General features: G+C 41.3%; 1 protein-coding gene across 3 annotated transcripts; it reads left to right on the forward strand.

The window, feature by feature from the left end:
• The first annotated feature begins 9,446 nt into the window (after window positions 1-9,446).
• On the forward strand, window positions 9,447-11,965 carry myc (MYC proto-oncogene, bHLH transcription factor). Of its 3 annotated transcripts, none has more exons than XM_022767165.1 (3): window positions 9,447-9,650; window positions 9,983-10,667; window positions 11,054-11,965. In XM_022767165.1, the coding sequence occupies exons 2-3, from the start codon at window positions 10,016-10,018 to the stop codon at window positions 11,650-11,652; spliced, it is 1,251 nt and encodes a 416-aa protein (XP_022622886.1). In that variant the 5' UTR covers window positions 9,447-9,650; window positions 9,983-10,015; the 3' UTR covers window positions 11,653-11,965. The 3 variants fall into 3 exon arrangements, with proteins under 3 accessions (XP_022622886.1, XP_022622888.1, XP_022622887.1); XM_022767167.1 differs by having other exon boundaries at window positions 11,057-11,965; XM_022767166.1 differs by lacking the exon at window positions 9,447-9,650 and having other exon boundaries at window positions 9,904-10,667.
• The last annotated feature ends 540 nt before the right edge of the window (window positions 11,966-12,505 follow it).

Below are 12,505 nucleotides of genomic sequence, written 5' to 3' on the forward strand. Positions count from 1 at the left end.
GACTGTTATTTCTGTTTGTACAAACAGCTAAATATTTGGAAAATTTGCATGGAGTTTGGTACAATGATAGTCTGTTTCAATGAAACACTAGCAAGCATGTATATACATGGTAAAGAGGTACATACACCTTTATGTGACAAATGTATCTTCACACAGCAAAACAGAATAGTTTTGTCCCTATAAGTTTTTATGTTTACACTGTACCCCTCCTTTCAGGAAAGTAATTATATGAAGGATAAACAGATCCTTTGCCTGATATGGCAAAAGCTAGTGAAATACAGACCCCTGGTGGACAAGGGGGGGAGGAAAAATTAGTTCCAAGACCACTTTTTTTAATGCAACTACATAAAATCTGAGAAATTGGCAATAAAAATAGAGAAAGGCATAAATATCTGCACACAGCAAAACAAAATGAGGTAAATTTCTCCAAACCTACAATAATCATCTTAATGTCACACATGTTTTTGGCCAAATCCTGTGATAAAGTGTCAGCTCAGTCAGGCGAACGCATGATAGAAAAAATGAGACGAGGATTTTTTTTTACATCTGCATCACATGACCTGGGCGTGTAAGTGCGTATGTGTGATGACTGACTAGACAAATGAGAAAATCGATGTAATCACTTGTATGGGCTTATTTTACCTTATATATAGAGATAATACATATGAGCTGATACATACAACTACTTTTGTTTGTTATATGTCTTATATCAAGTGAGTGTGTACACGAGTAGAGTTAACATGCTAACAGAGCCAATTTGATTCTAATAGATTATTAATTCCTATTTATTTAGCCTTTAATTAACCAGGTGAGCAACAGAAAAAGAAAAAGCAGATTTACTGTGATTGTGAAAGATAAGCAGTAGGGTCCAAAAGTGGTCTCAGACTCTTTGATCCCACTGTAATGCAAAACAGTTTGTTATTCTTTGACCTCTTGGTTCCTTCCCTACACTTTCTTGGTGCAAGTATTCTAATATGGTCTGTATACAGTTAAGGCTGCAGGAGTGTGCTACTGCTGTGGTGCAAGAGTTGTGAGTAAAACCTGTCCAACATTCAGTCAAAACACAGTTATTTGTGCTACTGCCTGATGCCAGAGGCAGGTTTTGTAGTGATTTTAACAGTTGCTGCAGCATTTGACCAGCAGACATGTAACCCCTTGACAGCTGTTTACTAAGGAGCATGTACCTGCTTGTGGGTTAAATCCTTAAGATACAATATAATTCCGTTATTATGTCAGGAGTTTCATTATTCCTGCAGCTAACTGTTCACAGGGTTCACAATAATAGAGGACTTTGTGGTTTTCTTTTGAAAGTAAATTATTGACTTTTACAAGTAAACAGTCCAGAAGTGTGTTTAGTGGAGCTGTATGAATGTGTTTGCGTGTCAGGTTGTGTATGGTGGAACAGATAGGACCACTAACTAGTAAAACTAGTAAACTAGTAAAGCTTGCATGTAACTAACTATTTAATTTAGTTCAGCAGAGTGTTGTTTGTTCTTGCACTTGGAGGTGGCAAGTTTGGATAATACCGTTGACACTGGCAAAAATATGTTCATTTTGTTATCAATTTTCCATGACTTGGAAAACAGTGTTTACAAGTTTCCCAGAATATGGGACCTCTTTATTTTATGGTGTGGTTTGGAAATATTCAGAGTTTTCCTTGTGTAGGACACAAAATTTTTATGAGTTCACATTAGCAGAGGACTAAAAGGCTTTTCAGGGTAGCAGATGTCTCTCATCCCACTAATATAAACACCTATTCGCTTTTAACATTTATTATAATTACAATGTTTGGGATTTCTACAGTGCTCTGACTCCAGGAAGTCTGTTCTCTGAGCACTTTTGCCAACATTTACAGGACATTTCATAACATGCTGACATATTGACAGCAGGAGATAAGGAATTTACAGTAGATGCAGGAAGTAATTTCCTAAACCTTGACTTTCTTTGCAAAAATGGGTTTCAGAAAAACAATTTTGAATATATTTGGTTCTCCAAAGATCTTGACTGCAGATTTATTTTAAAACGTCTGTAAATCTGTAAAGTTTTGTAACCACTTGGGGTTTGGTTTTTAGATATAATGTGCCCTCTAGTGGTCCTGTAGGAGGTCAGCAGGGCTTTGCAAATATACCTGGAAAATACCTGACTGAAACCTGCCCCCCAAACAGAGGCAATTTTCATTATCTTGCATGCATCTACCATAATCAGTTTAATAAGTGATGGACACTGAGAGGCTGTTTTCAACTACTGATACAACCAACATGCTATATTCTCACAAATGATTCAATACAGTTATGGGATGCCTTTGTAACATCTGTCCAGGGATTAGAGGTTGAGCAACTTCTCTGACTTTCAAGCAAGAAAGGTTAACTTAATACAAAGTGTCTGTGTTAGGGGTCCCTGGTCCTGTGCCCAGTATGCCCATTTGATAATCCATCCATGGCTCAGCCTGGAAATCTATAGATGAGCAAACATGGACAAAATTACAACCAGCTGTCACACATCGATTATGCAGGGAGCCACAACTCTCCGACTATAAGCAAACATTCAACAGAGAAGAATCGTAAGAACAGCTGAAAGCATAAGATTACTCCGGGCAAACACAGCTGCCACGGTCAAAAAGAACAACACACACTCTATAAAATACCACAAATTGAACACACCATTACTGATGCACATGTCCTCTGTAGGATTGGTAATATACTGTAGGTTTCAGTGAGACTATTAGTATTTCTCAAACACTGATAATTAATGTAGTCAATGCCTATTGGATCACAATATTAAAAAACATTCACGGCAGTGGGTCCCAGTGAGTGAGGAAATTTAACCCCTTGACCTTTCAGTGTCTCACTAAGGTAGTGGTCAGATGTGGTTTAAACAGTTGCTTCATGCCCACTGTCCTCTCAGACTGAAAGTTTCAAATGTGTGTTGTTGCACATGTAAACACCCAACAGTAATGCCATGACATCCTAAAGTACACCTGTACATCACTGCAGCAAGATGAGAAGTTAAAACCCCGGAGGTCAGCAAAAACAGGGTTAATCTGGATGCGAACAAGCTAGTGTGCAGCTGTCCCCAAACAACACTAAGACTCTCAGGCCATGCTGGAGGCTCTGTGAGGCTGTGCTGAGGCACAGTGGTGCTTCAAGCTAAACGCTAACAGCAGTATCCTTACATGCTCACAATGGCAATGCTAATGTTAACATTGCTGCTTAGAAAATATGTTTATCATTTTCATCTTAATATAGCTTAATATAGCTCCTTAGCATGCTACTATTTGCTAATTAGCGCTGAGCACAAACATCAGCTTTGTTTGAATGGAGTGTCATTAGTTTTGCTTGTATTTGATCATCAACCAAAAGAAGTGAATAAAGTTTTATTCATATAGCAGTTTTTTAAACATACAATTAAAGTGCTTTACACACACACACACACACACATGAAAATACAAATGAATAAACAAATTAAGTAATAAATTACAATATAAAACATAGCACAGACAGACCGAATTAATTACCAAAAAAGACAAGGATGAGGGTCTACAGAAAGGCTTGCCTCTATTTTAGAACTGTTCAAAGATCTGATAAATCTGAGAAATTAAGGAAAAAGATTCCAGATGGTTGGGGCTAAAACAGCAAAGGGATGATCACCTGTTGTTTTCCAGTTGGAGCGGGGGATGGATAAAACATCTGAGGATCATAGTGGTCAAGAAGTGGAATGAAGAACAAGGAGATCAGAAATGTAACCAGACGCAAGGTCATGCCATGCCTTAATGCCGTGCTGCACAATGTAGGAACGTACAATATGTATGTTGATATATAGCTATACTATATTTTTTTGCTGCACCTTCGCAGTGTGTGCGTGTTTTAATGACATAATAAAAGCAATAGAACATTTGGCTAGACTCCTGCACATAAAGAGTAGAGAAAGAATTCAGTTCTTAACTCTAGTGGCTTTCCTTTTTAATTTTACTAGATGTTGGCAGGAAAGCTCTGCACACACGAACAGACACATCAAATCTTCAGTGCAAAAATGCTAAACTGTCACTGTGTAACTATAAACACACTGCAGGTTAGGCTGCATGCTGCTGTTGCAGGCTGTGTCAATAGCTGTCCATTGTCACTGTCAATAATTAATGACACAATTAGCTCTGGATCAGTCTGACAGATCTGCCATGCTCTCATTGCTGAATGCTTAGTTGGCAACCTCCTGCTACCAACTAAGCTGAACGACTATTGATTTTCCGCCTCATGCCAGGACATCATGCTGAATCGTGTCCTGGCTGTGTGCGAAGAAGCACACCCTCGATTTTTCTGCATGTGTCTGCTGATGTGTTAGTCTTTGTATGAGTGAATTTAAAGTGCAGGCGTATGTGCATGTTTGTCAAACACTGCCATGTGACTGATGAAGACCTCTGTGTTAAATCACCAGTGGTTGAAGAAGCATTCGGATGCTTTACCAACACTACACTGTAAAAAATATTCCATTACAAGTGAAAGTCCTGCATTCAAAATGTAACTTAAGTACAGATATGGAAATACTATCAGGAAAATATACATTTGGCCAACCAATTATCCAAACCTCAAAATTATTAAAAATGCATTGGAAACTATTGAAATAATTAAAAAAGGAAAGTATCAAAGTTCTTTTTAGAGGTGGAACAAAAAAAAGTTTTTTTTGCATGAAAAATTACAATTATCAAAATAGTTCTGTCAGTCGACTAATCGATTGTATATACTGTTGAGTAGTTTATTTTGTTTTGAAGAAAGCATGAAATTTTAAATTCACCTCATATGTTTCATAGGCGAAATCAATATCAAATCAATAGGCATTATTAACTAAAGTGGTCAAATAAATGTAGAGGAGTAAAGAGTGGAGAGGAAGTATAAAATGGTATGAAAAGAAAATACTAAAAAGAAAGTCCCCCCAAAATTGGATACAAACACAGTGCCTGAATAAATGAACTTAGTTATATTCCACCACGGCTGCAAACTATAAGCTCATGTCGGCATCAGCTCCTCTGGGGTATGGTAACACGTAGCAGTAGATGAGGCATTTGAAAAGAAAAACACTAACCCTGGCTGAATGCGCGGGGAGCACATGAAGCCGCAGAACTCAGGACGTTGGGTTGGTGGTCAGAAATGAGGGAAGTTCAGAAAGGCAGCCTCTGAGTCAAAAGGAAGGACACCCGTTGGTCTCCAAAGTGTGACAATCTACCTCCTGACTAATTCAACAGTCCTATGTCTAACTGGATGTTCAATGGAAAAGAGTGTTCTTGCTACAAAAATGAATTCGTATCTAAGCACTAGAACAATTGCAAGTCTTCAAGACTAGACAAACTTCTCTTATATAACACTTACAATGATCAGATTTTAGGGGTGGGGATGTAGATGCGTGTCTGGGTGAATGGGGAAGTAGGGATTTATTTTTCATTAGAGTAGTACATTTCTTTCTGTAACTACTGTTCGGTTTTGCTTCTCTTTCTTAGATGCTTTCATTTGTGTGTGACTGTGACGAGGGCCCCCCATTTCATTTTTTTTTAAATTGCAATTTTATACAGCACGGTGAGACAACTAGTCCTGTTTCCCCTTTTTAGGTTCACCTGTTGTTGGTTGGTTGGTTGGTTGGTTGGTTGGTTGGTTGGTTGGTTGGTTGGTTAGTAGTTTAGTTGTTTATTTACTTGTGATAAATTGTTTTGCATTAGCTTTTCTTTTTGCAGTGTAGCTGCCTGCTGCAAGGTTTAGAGGCAAGGCACCCGTGGTGAGGTCGCCACCCTTCATGCATGCGAGTAAGAGCACTGGGACACAAGTGTTTTTTGGGTCACGTTCTGCGGTGAGGTTTGCTGCGCTGCACCTGAGGTGAGTAGCACCCATGGGCACTCTGGGTAGTCTGCTTCTCCACAAGTGGCCTCAGCTCACTTTTCTTCTCCTTATTTTTGTTGGACTGATTTTAGGTATTTTAACATTAGTAAACTTCAGTAAATTTCTAGACACTTAAGATCTTGTACGACACCCTTTTTAAACAAATCTATCAGTTAATAAAATAGTTTTATCTCTAATGTTGTGATAGTCATTCTCCTTTAATATACTTTTCCTTTTCAGCAGTTCCTGTCCCTGCAATTTTATCTGTTGGTTCTAATAAGTTCTCATAAAAATGTTTGTTTTCAAAAAGACATGCCTTATCAGTAAATGAGCCTGTGTCCTTGTATCCATTTAACAAACATTTAAGGTTTAAAAATGATATATCCTGGGGTGTGATTTCCCCAGATGGCGTTGTTGGTCCCTTTTACTCCATTCTTCCCGTCATTGTACGCTCTGTGCCACAGTTGGCAGCTGTACAGTAGTGGAGACATCACCTCAGGAAACTGTGGTGGACATCTTTTCTGACATTTAAACTGAATGAGTAGTTGATTAATGAGGGGAGAAAAAAAGACAAATTAATCAATAGAGAAAACACAGGTACATCCCTAGTTCCTTCCTTCAAGACACAATCAATATTGATTGATTGTGTCTTTCTGTTGCAGTGTGGTTGTTGGCAAAACAGTAGTTATTGTAGCACACAAAGATAATATACAGCTTTCCCAGCCTGGTGTCTTGCAAGACATCACAAAGCCTTTCACTTTCATCCACCACTCCTCCTTCTCTCCTTTCATTTATTCATCTATCCATTCATGTATGTCTATTTACATGCACACCTCCTGGTTTGTGGGTTATCTCAAGTAAAAAGTGGTCATTTAAGCACTGAATTACCAGTACAGTTATTGGGTGCAGTGATGCGATTGGGTGGGTGTGGTATAACATACATTTCAGGTATAGTAAATCCATCTAAACAGCTGACTTAAATGCCTGTAAAATAAATGTATACAGCAGTTTGTACTGACATGAGGTAGCATGTATGTAAATAGAAAACTTTTTATGATTAACATTGATTTCCAAAAGCTAAACTAAATGGAAATGTCTGCCCACTTTACTGTACAGACTGTCAATCACAGGTGGGAGAAACCAGTTTGACTGAGGTGGGGGGAAATAAAAAACACACACACACACACATGCAATCAAACCTGAGCACCTTCAGTCTTCACTTATCAAAGGAAATGATGCCAGATCCGGTCTCAGAGTTTCTCCCTGTGTCTCCAGGCACTCTGAAACACAGTAACACAAGAAACATCCAGAGCCGATAAACACAATGACCACAACACATGAACCTCGTGGCCGTGATCGCTATCCTCCACACAGCATCCCACAGCGAGGAAAGGAGAGAAGGGAGAGAGAAGATGGAGGAATGAGCACAGAGGAAAGGAGATAGGGTGTAATTTCACTTTGGGGATTTTCTTCACTTCCTCAGGAGTTATGCTGATAACAAGAGAAACTAATGAGATTTATAGCTCCTCTTTCTCTACTTCTGCGTCTCCTTCTCTTTGCTCTCCTCCATTTGCCAACTCAGCTATTGATTTATTCCCTTGCTCTGCAGCACCGGGACGTGGACACTTATGTGCCCATTAGCATTAGAAAACCACAGAGCCCTCAGTGAGCTGGAGACTTAATCCCACTCCCACACCCAGTCTTAAAATAAAAAATCTGTTCTATTAAAACAAAAAATGTTGCAACACAATGTTCATCACCTTAAAATTTAATCTCAATATTCACTTATGGTTGCATCTGTTCATGTCACAAAATTAGTCAAAAATATACATATACAGACACTTCATAATACTGTCAATTGTTTGAGCCAAAAAATTCAAACTAATATATTCAACTCCAACAATGAAACTTTGAACACATTAAGGTTTGTAGATTTCTTTTAGGTCTGTCTTAAAGCAGTTCTCACATGTCATTATGTACATTGAAAGAGTTCCTGGATGCTGTGCTAATTGTTCCTCATGCCCACACTGGTCATAGAGAGATCCCTGTAAATATGATTTTCACATCACCCACATGAACCTATCCTTTCACTCACAATTATTGTCTTAGTTGTACAAGCAGTGAGGTGTCTGACAAAGCAAAAAAACAAAATATAAACTTAATATCATTTTAAACAAATGAACTTTGTCTGAATTTTAGTGGATCGTATATCGCTAATGAATAATTTTTTTCTCAGCTGATTATAAATAGCACAGCCCACTTTGTTAAAAGGCTGCAGGCCGTTACATTTGTCATTAATGCTTCTCCAGAACTCTATTTTTTAATGAAGTGACCCAGTAACCCCAATAAATAGCTCCACTAACCCACTGCACAGCACTATGTTGTTATACTGAGCCAATTACAGCCTCTCTCAGCTTCAATTTAATCTCAGTTAATTATCTCTCAGGTCATGGTAGTTTGTGTTTTTGTGTTCACCTCCATGGTGTGACCCTGCACCCACCTGGCTGCTCTCCATCCCCCCTCCCGGATCACTTTGCACAGCAGAGGGCGCTCCAAGCCCGTTCAATCTCCCCCTCGCTCCAAGTCCGTTCAATCTCCCCCTCCCTCTCCCTCTCCCCACTACAGCAGAGGAGGGCACCTCCATCCAACTGCGGTACCCATCTGATTCCTTTAATTGCTTCCTTCCTGTAGTTAATTGGTGCCAATCTGTCCAGCCTCCAAACGGAGCTACTTTACATGGACAGGGCAAATTGTTCGACTATTTCTTTGTGTGTTCATGTCAACTTCTGGCTCCATTACCCACATATTGTAATTGTTTGGTCCGTGTTCCTGTTGAAATCACCTGTTTCAGCCAATTCAGAGCTGTCAGTGTCTGCAGACAGATCGAGGTAAGCTGCTGCACCTGTGAGCTTTTCATTGTTTTATCGTGAAATTGCTGCACAAACTGTTCAAACCTGGCAACATGTGTTATTTATAGCAATTTCTGCAGACTCGCTTACAATTTCGAATAAATATCAAGACGGTGGTTTAAAAAAAAAGTAGGTAAATTAATATAGTTTTATATTGTAAATCTGATGTGTGGATTAATTGCGTCGAGACTATAAGACTTTATTATGAATCAACTTTGTGTTGTTTAGCGATATATTCGGCGGGAAAGTAGTGAAATAACTCAACCTAATTATCTCTCACTACTACTTACGTTAGTGTTTTTCGCAAGTCTCCCTTCAATGGCAACAGTACTATACTATGACCCCTCCCACTTCTCCTTTAACCGAAATAGACCCGGGTTACAGGAGAAAAATATATCAGCTTGTGACTAAATATCCAGATGAATGCGTGTGTTAAAGTGTGATTTGGTCATTGTGGAGTGTGATTATTATATTCGGTGATAAAAGCAGGTAATATTTTTAGGGTGTGTTACATTTTCAAGGCCGGCGAGTGTTTCGCGGGAAAATGAGCGTTGGGCGGAAGGATACAGAAGGGGTGTGGGGGGTGTGTGTGGGGGGGGGAGCGGGGGGCGGAGTGCTGCGGCGTTTTTATTGCAGCCGGCGGAGCACTCAGCTGTGATTCTCACGCTGCTGATGACAGACTGCGCATCGTCCTCATCGGGTCGCTGGTGCAGCCGCTCAACTCTCCATGCATGCTTCACACAGCTTCACTGAAACCGACTGCAACACCGCTACTCAAGGATTTAATGTTACTTTCTCACTGGAATAACTTTCCTGCTCTTTTTTGCGCATTTTGGGTCGATTCCCCCACGTCTTCTTTGGCCGACAGTTTTAAATCTAAAAGGTAAGGGAGGGAGTGGGTTTGTAGAGCTTGCACGTCACCTTCCCACAGCAGTTTAGAGAAAAAGGTATTAGTTTATCGTCGGTAGCAGTTTAGCGAGGGTGAGGTCTTCCCTCTTGCACGTAATTTACTATCATTTTCCCAGTAAAGCACCTGCTGCTGCAGCACTGGTGCATGCATGCAAGGCGTGCAGAGAGGGTCGATGTTTTGGAGTGACCATGTGATATTGCTTACACTTAATGCTGCAGACAGGATCGGTGCCAAACAGCCGCTGAGTGTTTTGAACCTGCAGACCTTTACAAACAACCACTAATCACTCTTTCTTCTTCAACCAGCTTCACTATAAGGACAGAAACATCAGACACACCATGCCGCTGAATTCGAGTTTAGCGAGTAAAAACTATGACTACGACTACGACTCTCTCCAACCGTATTTCTACTATGACAACGAGGAGGAGGATTTCTACCCTCAGCAGCTTCAGCCTCCGGCACCGAGCGAAGACATCTGGAAGAAATTTGAACTGCTGCCCACCCCTCCCCTCTCCCCGAGCCGCCGGCCGTCCCTGTCAAGCCTCTTCCCCTCCACGGCGGATCAGCTGGAGATGGTGACCGAGTTCCTGGGCGACGATGTGGTCAACCAGAGCATCATCTGCGACGCCGACTACTCCCAGACCTTCCTCAAGTCCATCATCATCCAGGACTGCATGTGGAGCGGCTTCTCCGCCGCGGCCAAGCTGGAGAAGGTGGTCTCCGAGCGGCTCGCCTCCCTGCACGCCGCGAGGAAAGAGTCGGCGGCCGGTGAGAGCGCGGAGCCCGCCGGTGCTGCTGCATGGAGGCTGAACAGCAGCTACCTGCAAGACCTGAACACGTCCGCTTCGGAGTGCATTGATCCATCGGTGGTTTTCCCGTATCCGATAGCAGAGACGCCCAAGCAGAGCGTAGGGACGCCGCCTAGTAAGGATTTGAGACTGGACACGCCACCAAACAGCGGCAGCAGCAGCAGCAGTTGTAGTGACTCAGGTGAGTTGTGAATATGTTCTCATCATGCAGTCACACCCCTCTGTGCAATTAGGGTTTTCCCTCTGCTGAGTGTGTAAGAGCTGTGCATCCAATAGAGCTTCATGGCAGCTACTACTATGATTTAAAAGAGGCCAGTTCTTGTTTTAATTCATGTGATTAGCTGTGGGGTTTCAAGCAGGAGGTAGAGACATGCAGCCATGACATGTTGTAGACTGCTGTAAGATTGGCTAGAGTCTATGGCTGCATGTTAAGCAATCAACTGATGTGGGAGGTGGATTGCAGAGATTGTACCCCCTGCTTTCCTGCTGAGCCATTGCATTTTAAGTAAAGATTGCAGCTTTGATGATGAAGCAGAGGGTGACTGTTTTTTTTTTGCTGTGTTACAGAAGATGAGGATGGAGACGATGATGAGGAGGACCAGGAGGAAGAGGAGGAGATCGATGTTGTCACAGTGGAGAAGAGACAGGCGGTGAAACGGTGTGACCCCAGCCCGCTGGAGACCAGGCATCCCAGCCCACTCGTGCTGAAGAGGTGCCACGTCTCCACCCACCAGCATAATTACGCCGCCCATCCATCCATGAGGCAGCATGAGCAGCCGGCTGTCAAGAGGCTGAAGCTGGAGAGCAGCAGCGGAGGCGGGGGTTGCGGCCACAGCAGGGTCCTCAAACAGATCAGCAGCAACCGCAAGTGTTTGAGCCCCCGGACGTCTGACACAGAGGACTATGACAAGAGAAGGACTCATAATGTACTGGAGCGCCAGAGGCGGAACGAGCTCAAGTTGAGCTTCTTTGCCCTGCGGGACGAGATCCCCGAAGTGGCCAACAACGAGAAGGCAGCCAAAGTGGTGATCCTGAAGAAGGCTACAGAGTGCATTTACAGCATGCAGTCAGACGAACAGAGACTCCTCTCACTCAAAGAGCAGCTGAGGAGGAAAAGTGAACTTTTAAAGCAGAGACTCGCACAGCTGCAGGGTTCTCGTGCTTAAAGTTTGAATCAGACTTTTTTGGCCTTTTGTTTTTTATGCAAGTTCAAGACTTAGGGTGTACAGTTGTTGTTGCATGCAAATGCAAAACGGATTAAGTTGTTTGGAATCTTGTTTGATTTCAATGTTAAAACTGCCTCAATAGAAGTTATGGGTGGATTAAATATTTAAAAGTTTATTTTTATTAATAAAATATTAAAAATTGGGCTATCCCGTTGGGGTCCCAAACTAAAATATAAATTTTTATGTTTTGTATATAATTAATATTTCCTAAGAAAATGTATTTTTGGATCTCAATTGTCTGGTTGTTCAGACCCAGTGTTTGGTTTTTTCCATTATGTTCATAGATTCTTTTTGAAATATAAAAAAATGTTTCTTCTTGAATTTGTGTCCTTGTTCTTGCAATGCACAAACACTCACACCTTCCATCACAGTTTCCACTTTGAGTAGACTTACATTAGTATGGGCTGGGGGTACATGTTGGAGGTAGTGTGGGCTCAGCAACACGGGGGGGGGGGACTAAGCAAATACATTATGCATACATCGTTTGTACAAAGTCCAATACTGACTGATATTTATGTTAAGTGATGCTCAGATGAACACGGCCATATCCCGCTGATGCTTAAGGTAAAATATGAGGTGCTGCAGGGGCTACATCATTAATATTTTCACCTGAAGATGCACATACTAGGACACATGCTAAGCTTAGACTGTGATCCTCAGTTTACAAGTATGTAAGCTACTACTATTGTTCTTTTTAATTTTAAGAGACGGCTTGTTAATGAAGGCATTCCACTATAACTGATACTTAAGTAAACGACTCCATTCCAGTATCTGCTTTGTGAACAAAAGAGGG

This window comes from Seriola dumerili, unplaced genomic scaffold, assembly GCF_002260705.1.
Source record: "Seriola dumerili isolate Sdu_G_001 unplaced genomic scaffold, Sdu_1.0 BDQW01001124.1, whole genome shotgun sequence".
NCBI classification, from domain to species: domain Eukaryota; kingdom Metazoa; phylum Chordata; class Actinopteri; order Carangiformes; family Carangidae; genus Seriola; species Seriola dumerili.

Excerpts from the sequence above, each read along its gene's own strand:
- myc (XM_022767165.1), top strand. The coding sequence starts at position 10,016 with ATGCCGCTGAATTCGAGTTTAGCGAGTAAAAACTATGACTACGACTAC. Across the intron at positions 10,668-11,053 it reads CAGCAGTTGTAGTGACTCAG|AAGATGAGGATGGAGACGAT; the intron begins GTGAGTTGTGAA and ends GCTGTGTTACAG.